This window comes from Aotus nancymaae, unplaced genomic scaffold, assembly GCF_030222135.1.
Source record: "Aotus nancymaae isolate 86718 unplaced genomic scaffold, 86718_ANA_hifiasm-v0.15.2.pri h1tg000021l, whole genome shotgun sequence".
Classification (NCBI taxonomy): Eukaryota; Metazoa; Chordata; class Mammalia; order Primates; family Aotidae; genus Aotus; species Aotus nancymaae.
In genome coordinates this window covers 9,882,738-9,900,919 of record NW_026988433.1, presented here as the reverse complement: position 1 = coordinate 9,900,919, position 18,182 = coordinate 9,882,738, and the positions used below count along the sequence as shown (strand labels likewise).

General features: G+C 41.3%; 1 protein-coding gene across 15 annotated transcripts in view; it reads right to left on the bottom strand.

Moving 5' to 3' along the window:
- The window catches only part of MPHOSPH9 (M-phase phosphoprotein 9), a 77,031-nt gene that overhangs the window by 21,392 nt on the left and 37,457 nt on the right, over window positions 1–18,182 (bottom strand). For all 15 annotated transcript variants that reach the window (XR_002478399.2, XM_021669941.2, XM_021669945.2 and 12 more), the window contains 4 exons: window positions 15,710–15,925; window positions 6,968–7,015; window positions 5,341–5,405; window positions 1,670–1,771 (listed from right to left, as the gene is read on the bottom strand). Coding sequence is in view for 14 of the 15 variants with exons in the window: in XM_021669941.2 (XP_021525616.2) it covers window positions 1,670–1,771; window positions 5,341–5,405; window positions 6,968–7,015; window positions 15,710–15,925 (431 nt within the window). In the remaining variant the exon portion in view is untranslated. The remainder of the gene's footprint in view (window positions 1–1,669; window positions 1,772–5,340; window positions 5,406–6,967; window positions 7,016–15,709; window positions 15,926–18,182) is intronic.

Here is an 18,182-nt window from a genome sequence, read left to right as displayed (position 1 = left end):
TCTCTCCTAGCGCTGCACCAGCCTAACTAGTCTCCTGCTTCCATTCTTTCCTTCTCATCTTCTCATGGCAGGTACATTAATAAAATAAAAACTAGACAACATCATTTTATCACATAAAAACCTTCAAAGGCTTCCCAATGGACTTAGGGCAAGATCCAAACTCTTGACCATGGCTTAGAAAGCTATAAATCATCGGCTGGGCGCAGTGGCTCACGCCTGTAGCCCCAGCACTTTGGGAGGCTGAGGCGGGCAGATCACGAGGTCAGGAGTTCGAGACCAGTCTGGTCAACATAGTGAAACACCATCTTAAAAAAAGAAAAAGAAAAAGAAAAGAAAGCTATAAATGATCAATCTCTGATTTCATCTAGGGCGATTTTGCCTCTTGCTGGAAATATTCAGGCCACGGTAGCCCCCCTTAGGCTCTTCAAACATGCTAAGCTCTTTCCTACCTGAGGACTTAGCAAGGCAATTTCTCTACATGGACCACCTACCAGACACCCCACCCTGCCTATCCCTCACCCCACACCTCCTGCTCCAGCAACTCTATGCACAGGTGACTCCTCTGTTTATGAGCCTCCTCTAAAGAAAGGCCTTCCCGGCCGGGCGTGGTGGCTCACGCCTGTAATCCAAGCACTTTGGAGGCCAAGGCGGGCAGATCACCTGAGGTCAGGAGTTCAAGACCAGCCTGACCAACATGGTGAAACCCTATCTTAAAAAAAAAAAAAGAAAGAAAGGCCTTCCCTGGCCCCCAACCCGAGGTTCTTCCTTTTATCTCTCTCAAATGTTCAATTTGTCACTTACATGTTTTCTCTAAAAAAAAAGAATTTGCTATGTTTTACTAAGATTAATTAACAAAGACCTAGAAAAAGCTTCTTTTAAAATCTATTTTATTTTATACAGATGGGTTCTTGCCATGTTGTCCAGACTGGTCTCAAACTCCTGGGCTCAAGTGATCATCCCACCTGGGACTCCCAAAATGCTGGAATTACAGACGTGAGCCACTGTGCCCGGCCCTAGAAAAAGCTTCTCATTTGACAATTACAACTTGGGTCACAAATTACAATTTAAAATCATTTTTCTGGTAAATGTCATTGTAAAGTTATAATTTACTTATTCTTTATTTATACCAAAATCATAATAAAAGCCAGGTGTAATATGAAAATAATTTACTCTGTAAGGATATCATCAAGACAATGCTGAGATATAGCCGAGCTATTTTTGAAAGAACTAAAAAAACTAAAAAGAAAACCCATACAACCTAATGAAGATGCATCTTTGTAATTCCTTTCATTAACATAGGAATAAAATGTCTGAAATTTTAGGCAAAAAGACCTAAGAGAGGTTCTAGCCCCTTGTCCTTATTTTTACAGATAATAAAAATGAATTCCAAAAAAGGTAAGTGACTTGCCTAAGGTTGCACAGCTGGGCAAAGAACAAAATACATTCCAAGTTTCCTCACTCCCAATTTGATCCTACTGCATTTCTTAATTTTAGCAAATGCCTCTGCACAAGAGAATTTACAATATCCAGTAATGAATTTAACACATCTAAGTTCAGGGTTAATGACATTTAACCCTGACTTTCTTATGATTTAGACAGGTGAGCTTCTGGTCTTAATAGAAGTGTGCACCTATTTCTAGCTTCATAGAGAGTAAACGAAATAACTTACTTGGCACGCGAGGGTCTCACATGAGTTCTAGAATTATGACGAAGGCTTAACATATTTTCATGTTCTACTTGCTTGACCTGAGCTTCAAGTTTTGAAATCATTCTAATTCAAAAGCAATAAGATAAATTAAGTACATTTCAACAAATTTAAAATATAGCTCAACCACAGTTTATTTAACAGACCCTTCTAGAAAATGGGTGATCAAAGAGTTGCAAGTCCATAAACCCTTTTCATAGGTGGGTGGATCACCTGAGGTCAAGAGGTTGAGACCAGCATGGCCAACATGGTAAAACCCCATCTCTACTAAAAATGCAAAAATCAGTTGGGTGTGGTGGCACACACCTGTAATCCCAGCTACTCAGAAGGCTGAGGAAAGAGTATTGGCTTGAACCCGGGAGGTGGAAGTTGCACTGAGCCAAGATCACACCACTGCACGCCAGCCTGGGTGACACAGTGAGACTCCATCTCAAAAAAAAAAAAAAAAAAAAAAAAACTAAACAAAAACCAGTGAATCTATAAATAGAAAAACAAATACATTAAAACTCTACAAAGAAACATTTTCCATACAACTGAATAAAAAGGGAACCACAAACAAACTTAATATCACAAATTATATAAAGTTGACTACAGATCGAAACATCACATTTATAAATTAAATAAAAATAAAATTAAAGTTGGCCGGGCGCGGTGGCTCAAGCCTGTAATCCCAGCACTTTGGGAGGCCGAGGCGGGTGGATCACGAGGTCGAGAGATCGAGACCATCCTGGTCAACATTGTGAAACCCCGTCTCTATTAATACAAAAAAATTAGCTGGGCACGGTGGCGCGTGCCTGTAATCCCAGCTACTCAGGAGGCTGAGGCAGGAGAATTGCCTGAACCCAGGAGGCGGAGGTTGCGGTGAACCGAGATCGCGCCATTGCACTCCAGCCTGGGTAACAAGAGCGAGACTCCGTCTCAAAAAAAAAAAATAAAATAAAAAAAAATAAAATTAAATTAAAGTTATAAATAAACTGCATTCTAATGTGTTTAATCCTAATATGTATATAACCATGCATACAAGAGGTAACACATTCACAATAAAGAACCAGGCTTAACTTCCAAAAACAGAGGTTTTTTTTTGTTTGTTTGTTTGTTTTTGAGACGGAGTTTCGCTCTTGTTACCCAGGCTGGAGTGCAATGGCGCGATCTCGGCTCACCGCAACCTCCGCCTCCTGGGTTCAGGCAATTCTCCTGCCTCAGCCTCCTGAGTAGCTGGGATTACAGGCACGCGCCACCATGCCCAGCTAATTTTTTGTGTTAGTAGAGACGGGGTTTCACCATGTTGACCAGGATGGTCTCGATCTCTCGATCTCGTGACCCACCTGCCTCGGCCTCCCAAAGTGCTGGGATTACAGGCTTGAGCCACCGCGCCCGGCCCCAAAAACAGAGTTTTAACCTTTTTTTTTTGAGACAGAGTGTCACTCTATAGCCAGGCGTCAGGCTGCAGTGCAGTGGCACAATTTTGGCTCACTGCAATCTCAGCCTCCCAGGTTCAAGCAATTCTCCTGCCTCAGCCTCCCGAGTAGCTGGGACTACAGGCGTACGCCACCACGTCCAGCTAATTTTTGTATTTTTAGTAGACACGGGGTTTCACCATGTTGGCCAGGATGGTTTCAATTTCTTGACCTCGTGATCTGCTGGCTCGGCCTCCCAAAGTGCTGGGATTATATGTGTGAGCCACCACGCCCAGTCCAAAAAACTTTTCTTAAAAAAAAAAAAAAAAAAAAACACCTTCTAAGTTTTAAAAGAGGCAGAGGCTAAAATATTGCAAACAAACGATAGGTATTTCATCTATTTGTGCCATGTTCAAAACAGAAGTCTATTTTCAAGTTTACCAACAGGAAATAACTACTCTGGCCAATTGACTGTTTTAAAGATATCCTGGCATTCATGCTGTTCTTTTTTTTCCCTTCATTTAAGAGACGAGGTCTTGCTCTGTCATCCAGGCTGGAGTACACTGGCATCACTGCTTGCTGCAGCCTCAAATCCCTGTGCTTAAGAGATCCTCCTGCCTCAGCCTCCTAAGTAGCTGGGACTACAGGTACATGCCACCATGCCTGGCTTGATCTTTTAAACTCTGCATATGACTTTATCTCATCTTTCCAACTCAAATTCTTACCTACTTTTGACACAAGGAAAATTTGAGAAATAACAGCTCTAACAAGGCTTTTTATACCAATCTGATAAGAAAGTTAACACTAGAACTGAATGAATCACAGAAGAGAGGCAGATGAGAAATCTAGACAGCATTTCTGCTCTTCTCTATAGGAAGTCCTTAAGACTGCAATAAAATTTCTAAATAAGGGACATTACTTACATCCAAATACAAATATAAAATTTGCTCTCAAGCCAGTTTAAATATTTCTCTTTTCTTTCTTTTTTTTGAGACAGTCTTGCTCTGTCACCCAGGCTGGAGTGAAGAGGTGTGATCTCGGCTCACTGAACCTATACATCCAGGGTTCAAGCGTTTCTCTGCCTCATCCTCCTGAGTAGCTGGGATTACAGGCATGCACCACCATGCCCGGCTAACCTCTGTACTTTGAGTAGAGATGAGGTTTCGCCCTGTTGGCCTGTCTGGTCTTGAACTCCCAACATCAGAGTCCCAAAATGCTGAGATTACAGGAGTGAGCCACTACACCCAGCCCAGTTGGATATTTATAATCATTTGCAATAGATACCATGTATGATGCTTTCCCTACCTAATTAAACAAATTAGATCATTAATATAGTCTCCAAACCAGGTCTTTCTGAACGTAGATGACCACAATTTTGGTGTTAATGCTGTTTTCTTTTTGAAGCACAAAAATAATTCTTAAAGTTCTTTCCAGTGGTTAAATATCATTTGGATTTTAACCTATGCTGAGAAAACACATAATGTTTGGGAAAATATCAACCTTTGAGGCACAACCACCAATACATTTTAATTATTTAAAAATCTTGTTTGAAGTCAGACGCATAGTGGTGCATGCCTGTAATCCCAGCACTTTGGGTGGATGAGGCGAAAGGATCACTTGAGGCTGAGAGATTGAGACCAGCCAGGGCAACATAGCAAGATCCTATCTCTACAAAAAGTTTTTAAAATCAGCCAGGCTTGCTGGGAGGCTGGGGCAGGTGGATCACTTGAGGTCAGGAATTCAAGACCAGTCTAGCCAAAATGGTAAAACCACATCTCTATCAAAAATACAAAAAATTAGCTGGGTTTGGCGGCACACTCCTGTAGTCCCAGCTACTCCGGAGGCTGAGGCAGGAGAATTGCTTGAACCCAAGAGGAGGAGGTTTCAGTGAGCCGAGACTGTGCCACTACACTCCAGCCTAGGTGACAGAGCAAGACTCTGTCTCAAAAAAAAAAAAAAAAAAAAATCAGTCAGGCAGATTGCTTGAGCCCAGGAATTCACAGCCATCCTAGGCAATGTAGTGAGACCCTATCTCTTTTAAAAAAAAAAAAAGAATAAAGAAAAGAAATCTTGTTTGGCTGAAATGAAATGTATTTCCATGTCAGGGAAAATTAACATAAAACTAGTTCTCAAACTGCTTAAAAATCCTCAAGAAAAACTTCTTTCTCATCATGTTCAATACAGACACATAAAAGAACAACTGAGGTATGTGTACGTTAGTAAGATAATACATTTTACCTTTTCAAATCAGAAATCTGAGTGTATGCATCAAGCAATTTGTTCTCAGTTGTATTTAATGCATCCTATGGAAATAAAAGAAAAACTCAGGTAACTGAAGATAAATATTCAGATATATCATTTTAAAATGCACAAAAGAAAAGGAATCTAAGGCTAAACCAGCTAGCTACAAACTATACTCAGCAAGTATGACATCAAGCACAGAGCCAGGACCGACAGTTCAAGGAAAACAAATGAGAGCCAAGCACCAGCCTACACAAGTCACTCTGTATAAGTCCCCTGGGTAACAGATACAGCCCATTATACTTAGCTTAATTAGAAACAAACCAGTGTTAAAATAAACATATTTAACCACAAACTTGACTAAAACCTCAGAAGGATGGTAAAACAAGTATTTTCAATGAGATTTAGATATCATGGGATCTGCTCCTGAACCCTCAGAACGGTTTGGCTGCCAAGCTATGCAGACCTTTTTGTTAAGCTTCAATAACCACAACCTTGCATTCTGTGCAACAGAAATACATGGGCCTCACTTACAGCATCATTGAAGGGTTTTACTGAATGCAAATATGTAGTCCCCAAACAGAGCTTTCATCAAGAATTCAAACACGGCCAGGCACGGTGGCTCACGCCTGTAATCCCAGTATGTTGGAAGGCTGAGGCAGGTGGATCACCTGAGGTCAGGAGTTCGAAACCAGCCTAATCAACATAGTGAAATCCCATCTCTACTAAAAATACAAAATTAGCCGGGCATGGTGGCACATGCTTATAATCATGTGCCTGTAATCATGTGCCACCACACCTGGGAGCCTGAGGAAGGAGAATTGCTTGAACCCAGGAGGTGGAGGCAAGATCGCGCCATTACACTCCAGCCTGGGCAACAAGAATGAAACTCCATCTCCAAAAAAAAAAAAGAATTCAAACATAATTGATAAATTGATAAATCCAATCCCACCAACAGCTAACCCAGTGAAAATCAAAGCTTAATATTTAAACGGTATTAAATGGCTGGGTGTGGTGGCTCACATCGGCAATCCCAACACTTAGGGAGGCTGACACAGGTGGATCACTTGAGGTCAGGAATTGGAAACCAGCCTGGCCAACATGATGAAACTCTGTCTCTACCAAAAATACAAAAATGCCTGGTGTGGTGGCGGGCGCCTGTAGTAGTCCCAGCTACTTGGGAGGCTGAGGCAAGAGAATTGCTGGAACCCAGGAGACGGAGGTTGCAGTGAGCCGAGATCGCACCGTTGCACTCCAGTCTGGGCAAAAAGAGCGAAATTCCATCTCAAAAAAAAAAAAGAAAAGAAAACACAAAACAAATAAACAGTACTAAGTAATTATTTTCATCAGTATGGTACCTTACACTCTTTTGAACAATTTCATTTCAAACGTAATACCCATTCAGTAAGTATTTGTTAGATTAATGAATCTCACAAACTTGTGAGTTAAATGGGGCAGATATTTGAAAATAAGGATAATGAAACAGGATAAGCAAAGTTCCGGTTCCAACAGCTATGGAGGGTGCAGGAAGGGGTGCAAGAAGGAGGAAGAGTCAGTACCCTTGATTCCCAATCCAATGTTTCTGCCTCTGCATGAAATCTAGACATGAACCATTACCCCTTACCTTTACTCTTCCGTGTTCTTTTCCAAGGGACTCATACTCTCCTAAAAGCTACAAGGAAAAACAAAAAAAATTGCACCACAAAATTAAACGTTATTATATCAACGGAGGGATATCCTATGAAATAACTGACCATACCCTTCAAAAATGCCATGTCATGAAAGAGAAAGGGCAACAGAGAATTGGTGATTCAATGTAAGGGGAATGGGACAATTCTCAATTTCTTGAACGGTTTCTATACATTTGAAATTATTTCAAAATAAATAAAGTGGGATGCAGTGGCTCACATCCATAATCCCAATACTTTGGGAGGCTGAGGAGGGAGGATCACTTGAGGCCAGGAGCTGGAGACCAGCCAAGAGAACAGAGCATGACCTCAGCTCTACAAAAACAAAAAACAAAACAAAACAAACAGCTGGGCACAGTGGCTCACACCTGTAATCCTAGCACTTTGAGAGACTGAGGTGGGAGGATTGCTTGACCCTGAAAATTCAAGAGTTCAAGGCTATGGTGATCTATGATCATGACCTCAGCTCTACAAAAACAAAAAACAAAACAAAACAAACAGCTGGGCACAGTGGCTCACACCTGTAATCCTAGCACTTTGAGAGACTGAGGTGGGAGGATTGCTTGACCCTGAAAATTCAAGAGTTCAAGGCTATGGTGATCTATGATCATGCTACTGCACTCTACCCTGGGGGACAAGAAGAGACCCTGTCTTTAAAAAAAAAAAAAAAAAAAAAAAAAAATTTGCTGAACATGGTAGCACATGCTTGTAGACTCAGGAGGCTCACTTGAGACTGGGAGGTTGAGACTGCAATGAGCTTGTAGTGAGGCTTGCAGTGAGATCACGCCACCACATTCCAGCATGGGCCAAAGAGTGAGGTCCTGTCTCAAAATATCAATACCATTTAAGTATTTAAAAAGACTAGGCCGGGCGCGGTGGCTCACGCCTATAATCCCAGAACTTTGGGAGGCCGAGGCAGGTGGATCACGAGGTCAAGAGATCGAGACCATACTGGTCAACATGGTGAAACCCCGTCTCTACTAAAAATACAAAAAAATTAGCTGGGCATGGTGGCGTGCGCCTGTAATCCCAGCTACTTGGGAGGCTGAGGCAGGAGAATTGCCTGAACCCAGGAGGTGGAGGTTGCAGTGCACCAAGATCTCAACACTGCACTCCAGCCTGGGCAACAAGCAAAACTCTTGTCTCAAAAAACAATTATATATATATATTTAAAAGGCCAGGCGCTGTGGCTCACGCCTGTAATCCCAGCACTTTGGGAGGCCAAGGCGGGCAGATCACAAGGTCAGGAGTTTGAGACCAGACTGGCCAACATGATGAAACCCTGTCTCTACTAAAAATACAAAAATTAGCTGGGCATAGTGGCATGCGCCTGTAATCCCAGCTACTCAGGAGGCTGAGGCAGGAGCATCACTCAAACCCAGGAGGCGGAGGTTGCAGTGAGTCAAGCGAGATCGCGCCACTGCACTCCAGCCTGGCGACAGAGTGACTCTCCGTCTCAAAAAAAGAGACCGGGTGCGTGACTCGGTCACAGGCATGATGACAGGTGCCTGTAATCCCAGCTACTTGGAGGGCTGAGGCAAGAGAATCACTTGAACCCAGGAGGCAGAGGTTGCAGTGAGCTGAAATCGCATCACTGCAATCCAGCCTGGGTGATAGAGTGAGACTTTGCCTTAAAAAAAAAAAAAATTAGCAGTAACCTCTAGGCTAAAAAAAAAAAAAAGAAATATTGTTACAAAACTTTGGCATAACAAGGATAAAAAGATGATCCTTAAAAACTTCCAGAAAGAAAAAATAACCACATTCTGAAGGAATGAGAAACATGATTATTAAATGCAATGTGGCCCAGGCACTCTGGCTCATGCCTGTAATCCCAGCACTTTGGGAGGCCAGCGTGGGAGCATCACTTGAGCTCAGGAGTTGGGAGACCAGCAAGGGCAACATAGTGAGACCTCATCTCCACAAAAAAATAAAATTAGCCAGGCATGGTAGCATATGCCTATAGTCCCTGTAGTCCCAGCTACCTGAGAGGCTGAGGTAAGGGGATAATGAGCCCTGGAGGTTGAGGCTGCAGTGAGCTATGAATATGCCTACTGTACTCCAGCCTGGGTGACAGAGTGAGACCCTGTCTCAAGAAAGTAAAAGTAATAAATGCAATGTGTGATACTTGATTGGATTCTGAATTAAAAAGCAAAAACCAAAACATCTATAAAGGGTATTATTTAGACAATTGGCAACATTTGAATGTAGACAGAATGTATATTACATATTAAATCAACATTAAATTGTACTATATCAATGTTAAAATATACTATATCAATGTTAAATTTCCTGAGGATGAAAAGTATGTTGAGATTACACAGGAGAATGTCTCTGTTCTTCAGAGATACCTGTTGAGGTATTTAAGGGTAAATTATCATAGTGTCTAATTTACTCTCAAATATAGTTCAGCAAAAGAAAAAAGTTTGTTATCTCTATGAAGACAAAGCAATACTGTAAGATATTCACAATTGATAAATCTAGGTAAAGAATATACATGGGTTTTCACTGTATCATTCTTACAATTTTTCTGTAGGCTTGAAACTTTGAAAGCCATGGGACAGAAGAAAAAGGAAAAGAACTGACCATGTCATAGGCAATAAAACAAAGTTTTCAAATCTGAAGAAAACATATACCCAGAATCACAATTAGGATCTAGATCTTCATCTTCAGCTAGGACCTAGATCTTCATCTACCAGTTATAGATAATATGTAGAATTCAAGAAATAACAATACCAGACCGGGTGCAATGGCTCATTCCTATAATCCCAGCACTTTGGGAGGACAAGGCAGGCAAATCACTTGAGGTCAGGAGTTCGAGACCAGCCTCGCCAACATGGTGAAACCTCATCTCTACAAAAAATATAAAAATCAGCTGGGCATGGTGGCAGGTGCCTGTAATCCCAGCTACTTGGGAGGCTGAGGCAGGAGAATTGCTTGAACCCAGGAGGTGGAGGTGGCAGTGAGCTAAGATTGTGTCACTGCACTCCAGCCTAGGCAACAGAACAAGACTGTCTCAAAAAAAAAAAAAAAAAAAGAACAGAACAATATTAGTACACTATTTAGAAATACATAAATATTAGAATACGGTATACCTCAAGAAAAAAGAACAAAGGATGTAAAAGGTTTTAATTTTTAAAAAAGAAAAATACTTTCATTTATTTTAATATTTAGAGATTTAAACAACGTTCATACATGGGAAGACTCAATATTTCTAGTTTCAGCTGTCTCCAAATAAATCTGTAAATTGAGTGCAATTCCAATCAAATGCAGAGTGACATGCTGACAGTAATATTTGTATGAAACAAAACAAAGCCAAGGGCAAAATAATTTTTATAAGAGCAAAACAACAACAACAACAAAAAACCGAGATAAGGAAACATCACCAAAAACCAACACTTGTTATAAAATACTAGTAATTAACATGATGTGGTTCCAATTCAGAGGCAAACAGACCAATGGAACAGCTCAGAGCCTCAAAAGAGATTTACATGAGAAGGAAATAAAATATACAAGAAAAGTCAGTAAGGGAAGAATAATTTATTAAAAAATTATTCTGGGACAACTGGTTAATCATTGGGGCTGCAGTAGGGGATTAAGTTCAATTCCCACCTCATACCACATATTACATAAGAAGTAATTCTGGGCTAGGCATGGTGGCTCACGCCTGTAATCCCAACCCTTTGGGAGACTGCGGCGGGTGGATCACCTGAGGTCAGGAGTTTGAGACCAGCCTGGCCAACATGGTGAAATCCTGTCTCTACTAAAAATACAAAAAAACATTACCCAGGCATGGTAGTGGGTGCCTGGAATCTCAGCTACTCGGGAGGTTGAGGCAGGAGAATCGCTTGAACCTGTGAGGCAGAAGTTCCAATGAGCTGAGATGGCGCCATTGCCCTCCAGCCTGGGCAACAAGAGACTCCATCTCAAAAAAACACAAAAACAAAAAAACATCCAAAACTTGTATTCCATAAAAATACCACAAAGTGAAAAGCAAGCCACTGGCCAAAAGAAGATTAAGGCAATACGTATAACCATTTCCTCTTAATCACACCAGAAAAATTAAAAGGCTTGACAATACCATGCACTGGAAATAATCTAGAAAAATAAGAATTCTCATATACTACTGGCAGGAAAATAAACTGGTACAACCATTGCAGAGAGCAATTTAGCAATATCTAAAAAAGATAGCAAAGCTCATAGTCTATGTCCTAGCCACTATACTTAGAGAAAGAGATTATTATAACAGACTGTATTTCCCACTAACAACCACAGCAATATTTCCAGTCCCATAAGCTCTTGCAGAACCTTGCTACCTTCCATTAAGAGGTGGTATCCATTTCCCCTCCTCTTGAACGTATGCAGGACTTTGAGAGTGTTTAAAAAATAGAATAGAGGCCAGGTGCGGTGGCTCATGCCTGTAATCCCAGCACTTTGGGAGGCTGAGGCGGGTGGATCACGAGGTCAAGAGATCAAGACCATCCTGGTCAACATGGTGAAACCCCGTCTCTACTAAAAATACAAAAAATTAGCAGGGCATGGTGGCAAGTGCCTGTAATCACAGCTACTCAGGAGGCTGAGGCAGGAGAATTGCCTGAACCCAGGAGGCGGAGGTTGCGGTGAGCTGAGATCGCGCCATTGCACTCCAGCCTGGGTAACAAGAGCGAAACTCCATCTCAAAAAAAAAAAAAAAAAAAAAAAAAAAGAATAGAATATGCTGGGCATGTTTGGCTAAGGCATGTAATCCCAGAGCTTTAGGAGGCTAGGGCAGGAGGATTGCTTGAGACCAGGATTTCAAGACCAGCTTGGGCAATCATAATGAGACCCTCATCTCTACAAATAAATGAATAAGTAAAAATTGGCCAGACTGGCCAGGCATGATGGCTTGCACCTGTAATTCCAGCACTTTGGGAGGCCAAAGCGGGAGGATTGTTTGAGCTCACGAATTTGAGACCAGACTGTGCAACATGGCAACTCTGTCTCTGCAAAAAAAATACGAAAATTAGCCAGTTGTGGTGGCATGCACCTGTAGTCCCAGCTACTCGGGAGGATGAGGTGGGAGATGACTTGAGGCGGAGACTGCAGTGAGCCAAGATTGCACCACTTTACGCTAGCCTGCGTGATAGAACCACACCTTGCCTCAAAAAATAAATAACAGGCCAGGCATGGTGGTGCATGCCTGTAATCCCAGCACTTTGGGAGGCCAAGGTTGGTGGATCACCTGAGATCAGGAGTTCAAGACCAACCTGACTAACATGATGAAATCTTGTCTCTACTAAATACAAAAAATTAGCTGGGTATGGTAGCCCATGCCTGTAATCCCAGCTACTTGGGAAGCTGAGGCAGGAGAATCACTTGAACCTCAGAGGCAGAGACTGCAGTGAGCCAAGATCACACCATTGCACTCCCACCTGGGCAACAAGAGCAAAATAAAATAAAATATGAAATGAAATAAAATAAACAGTAAACATAAAAATAATTAGTCAAGTGTGGTAACATATGCCTATAGTCCTAGTTACTCAGGAGGCTGGGGCAGGAGTATCACTTGAACCTAGAACCTCAAGGCTGCAGTAAGCTATAATCATGGCACTGCACTCCAGCTTGAATGACAGAGCAAGACTCTGTCTCAAAAAAATAGAATGTGGTACAAGTGATGCTGTACAGTTTGCAAGGCAAGGTCATAAATTGGGGTCCTCTTTCAGGACACTTGTCCTTAGTACTAAGCCATCATGTTGCAAAGAAACCCAACCTAGCCCACAGAGGAGGAACTGTGACCTTAGTTGACAGCCACCATTCATGATAGAACTCTATCTCCTTCAAAAGATTCCAGCTCCCAGCCTTTAAGTTTCTAGCTGAGGTCCTAGATACTGCAGAACAGACAGGCTGTCCCTGCTGTGCCCAGTCCAAGTTCCTGGACAACAGAATCCATGAGCAGAATATGTCAAGATTTGAGGTTATGAGTTTTGCAGCTATGGCAGCAAGAACAATACCCTAGAGGTGCTTGCACATACTGACGTAAGAAGCCACATAGGGGAATGTTCATGGTAGTGTTGCTCCTAACAGCAATAACAAACTGGCAAAAGGAAAGTGGATAAATATACTGTGGAAGATTCACATGATGAGGCCAGGCACGGTGGCTCACGCCTGTAATCACAGCACTTTGGGAGGCCGAAGCGGGTGGATTATGAGGTCAGGAGTTCAAGACCAGCCTGGCCAAGGTGGTGAAACCCTATCTCTACTAAAAATATAAAAATTAGCCGGGCACAGTGGCGGGCGCCTGTAATCTAAGCTACTTGGGAGTCTGAGGGAGGAGAATCGCTTGAACACAGGAGGTAGAGGTTGCAGTGAGCCAAGATCAGGCCACTATACTCTAGCCTGGGCGACAGAGAAAAAAAAAAAAAAAGATCCACATGATGGATGACACAGGAGTGAACACAAATCAAGTTGTGCTACTACACATATCCACTTACATAAATCTCACAAGTGAAAAAAGTTGCACAACAGTAAAGACAGTATTGATAGCATTTATAAAAGTTTGAAGATCTGCCAAAGAAGTAACAGTAATTAAGGATATATATATATATATACATGTGACTATACAAAGACAGACAAAGGAATGATATTCACACAATTTAGATCAGTTACTCCCAGCATGACAGAAGTGATCAGCAAACGGTGCACAGGGTGTCAACCACATCTGTAGTATTTTATTTCTTACGATGGGTGGTAGAGTCATACGTATATTTTTATATCTTTTTATATACCTAAAATATTTCAATTGTAAATGTTTAAAATTAATAAATAAAAGCTGACTGTGTCAACATACCAAATCTCAGAAACAATGTTGAAATGAAAAAAACAGGCTGCAGAAGGATATATGCAATGTAATTCATATATAGCTCAAGATCACAAGAAATATTACTAAATATTGTTTACAAACATGTATATGTAGTAAAAGGAAAAAGAACTGCATGAGGATAACAGAGCACATTTAACAACGTGGGTACCTCTAAGGTGGGGAAGAGAGGAATAGAAGACAGTGTTACACTCTATCTAGAGAAGGCCAGAACAGTATTTGCTATACTTTTCTGTATGCTTGAAATGTTAGATATGATAAATGCAAAGTCAGTGTATCACTGGTTACATTAATACAATTTCAGCTAAAACAACACATTACAGCTATCCTTTGCTGCTTCACTGCTACTCAAACATAATTGTGGTGAGTTTTTGAATAATTAGAAACAATGACAACCCCAGTAGCAATGAACATACTTAGTACCAGATCTTTTTTTTCTTTTTCGAGACAGTCTCACTCTTTTACTCAGGATGGAGAGCAGTGGTGTGATCTCGGCTCACTGCAACCTCCACTTCCCAGGTTAAAGTGATTCTCCTGCCTCAGGCACCCCCCACCCCACCCCGCCAGTAGCTGGGACGACAGGCATGCACCACCACACCCGGATAATTTTTTTTATTTTTAGTAGAGATGGGGTTTCACCATGTTGGGCAGGCTCGTCTCAAACTTCTGACCTCAGGTGATCCGCCTGCCTCAGTCTCCCAAAGTTCTGGGATCACAGGCATGAACCACCACACTTGGCCTAGTACCAGATCTTATTGTTTGAATACCATTTTCCATGAAAAGGAACTAGAGCTTAACGGAAAAAATGACTAATCCTAGGACTGGGGCTTGGAAAAGTACAAGATAAGCCTGGAACACAGTGCTGTGACAGGAAATATGGATATACTCAAAGAATGACAAAAGCATGTCAAAAGGACACAGGACCAGCCTGACATGTCTCCCAATGGCCAAACTTGGGACACCATGAGTGTTTTCTAGAAACAGAAAAGATATGGGAGTGATGCCATCATTCTAAGTATCTGACTTCTTGCTGCAAGGCAAGACCCAATTGACTCCATCAGGAACGTACATATTCACGGCTGCTGCAAAGTTATGTAAAACTAAAGGCCGGGCATGGTGGCTCATGCCTATAATCCCAACACTTTGGGAGGCTGAGGCGGGTGAATCACCTGAGGTTGGGAGTTCGAGACCAGCCTGGCCAACGTGGCGAAACCCCTTCTCTACTAACAATACAAAAATTAGCCGGGTGCGGTGGTGGGTGCCTATAATCCCAGCTACTTGGAAGGCTGAGGTGAAAGAATCGCTTGAGCCCGGGAGGTTGAGGCTGCGTGAGTTGAGCTTATACCACTGCACTCCAGCCTGGGTGTCAGAGACTCTGTCTCAGATAAATACATACATACATACATACATACATACATACAAAATAAACCTAGAAAATCATAATCACTTGTAATAGTACAATACCTAAATTACTTTTAGCCAACCATGTCATTAAGTTTCTATTATTCGGCCGGGTGCAGTGGCTCACGCCTATAATCTCAACACTTTGGGAGGCCAAGGAAGGCAGATCATGAGGTCAGGAGTTCGAGACCAGCCTGACCAACATAGTGAAACCCTGTCTCTACTAAAAATACAAAAAGTTAGCTAGGCATGGTGGTGGGGGCCTATAATCTCAGCTACTCAGGAGGCTGAGGCAGGAGAATCGCTTGAACACAGGAGGCAGAGGTTGCCGTGAGCCAAGATTGCACCACTGCACTCCAGCCTGAGCGACAGTGCAAGACTCCATCTCAAAAAAAAAAAACAGTTACTATTATTTGTTACTTACATCTTGAAACATTTTGTTCTCTTGTTTTAGTCGCGCTTCTTTATCATCTGAGAGTTTGTAAGCATTCTCAAATGCTTCTTCTAAATCTTGCAGTCTAGATTTTAGTCGAACGATGGTATTGTCTTTTTCTTTACTGCTTGTTCTCATTTCCTCAATTCGTTCCTGCAAAATTTTGGAAGCACTGCTAGCTGCACTGAAGCGTTCTCTCAAATCATTCTACAAAATAAAGACAAACATAAATTTTATTTATTTATTTTTTTGAGATAGTCTCACTCTGTTGCCCAGGCTAGAGTACAATGGTGCAATCTCAGCCTACTGCAACCTCTGCCTCCCAGATTCAAGCAATTCTCCTGCCTCAGCGTAGTTGGGATTACAGGCGCCTACCACCACCCTCAGCTTATTTTTTGTATTTTTAGCAGAGGCAGGGTTTTACCATGTTGGCCAGGCTAGTCTCAAACTCCTGTCCTTAAGTGATCCACCGGCCTTGGCCTCCCAAAGTGCTGGGATTACAGGCATAAGCCACCACACTCAGCCCAAAATTGATCTTAAATGAAAAAATAGATGCCTCAAAAATAGCTAATAAATTGAGAGCATTAAAAAATGAACGAAAAATAGAAACAGAAATGAACGAATCTATTTTGTTGTATTCTGGGATGGAGAGTTCAGAAAGAATCGTTCTACTGGAATACCAGCCCCTGACATTATCATAAGGTATACAGGAAACTACTGTCTATGGCACTGTGATTCTAGGACTCACCTAAGACAATAGCTCCTACAGATAACTTTAATAAGGAAAAAATAACCACTCTTATTAGGGAAATTATTTCAAAAGCCTACCTGGACTTTGTTGCCCAACATCAACATTTAGGGAGAAGAAAAACATTTTGTACCCTCTCACTATGAAAACACAAGAAATTTAAAACCCATCTGATATGTTACTATTTATTCAACAATCATTTCTGTAATACCCACTAGGTGCCAGGCACTACAGTGCCAGAAATGTAAGATAAACAAATAACTAGTCCCTAATGTCATGAAGCTTAGGAGAAGACAAAGAACTAAAAAAGCAAACAAGCCAGGCACTGTGGCTCACAGTGAAAATCCCAGCACTTTGGGAGAATTGCTGGAGCCCAGGAGTTTGAGGCCAGCCTCAGCGACATAGGGAGTCCCTATCTCGCCAAAACTTTTAAAAATCAGCCTGATGTGGTGGTGTGTACCTGTAGTCCCAACTACTCAGGAGGGTGAGGTGGGAGGATCACTTGAGCCCAAGAGCTTGAGACAGCAGTAAGCCATGACGGCTCCATAGCACTCTAGCCTGGGTGACAGTTAACCCTGTCCAGGAAAAAAAAAAAAGAAAAAAGTAAAGATAAAAACATATAAAACAAAATAGGCCGGGTGCCTGTAATCTCAGCACTTTGGGACGCCAAAGCAGGCGGATCACCTGAGTTCAGGAGTTCGAGACTAGACTGGCCAACATAATGAAACCCCGTCTCTACTAAAAATACAAAAATTAGCCAAGCTTGGGGGAGGGCTCCTGTAATCCCAGCTATTTGGGAGACTGAGGCAGGAGAATCACTTGAAGCCAGGAGCCAAGATTGTGCCATTACACTCCAGCCTGGACAAGAGCGAGACTCCGTTTCAACAAAACACAAAAGAGACATTTTCCACCAAAATTTTGTTTATAAGGTTGCATGTATCACATACATATACAAGCTACTCTATGATAGCTATCATGCATTTTATCTTCTAATAGATATTAAAATAAAACTTGCAAACACAAGACTTTGAGAAATTTTTTACACTTAAAAAGATTGCCTTACACCAAAAGCTTGGGAATGACATAATAAAGGTCTTTGTTCGGAAAGAAAAAAAGTTACATGTAAAAAAATAAAACTTGCAAACACAGACTTTGAGAAATTTTTTACACACAAAAAGACTGTCTTACACCAAAAGATTGAGAAAGACATAATAAAGGTCTTTGTTCAGAAAGAAAAAAAGTTAAGTGTAAAAAAAATAAAACTTGGTGATGAATGGACCATCACCAAGTTTTATTTTTTTTACACTTAACTTTTTTTAAGTGTAAAAAAAAACTTTAGCATAAAATTATTTTAGCATAAAATTATAGGAAAAAAGTAATTTTAGCATAAAAAGTTGTGCACTTCTAGTTATATACTCAAGAAAACTAAAAATTTACGTGGCACATAAAATCTTGTAGACAAACATTCACAGCAAAATAATTTAAATAGCCAGAAAGTGTATAAATAATCTCGACATTATCCAATGAATACTAACAAAAATGGGGTATTATTCACAGAATCAAATATATTCTGCCATAAAAAGGAATGAAGACTGATATATTACAACATGGATGAACCTTGAAAATATTGTACTATGTGAAAAAGCCAGACACAAAAGGCCACACAGTCTAGGACTGCATTTATATCAATGTTCAGAAAAGGCAAATGCACAGAGA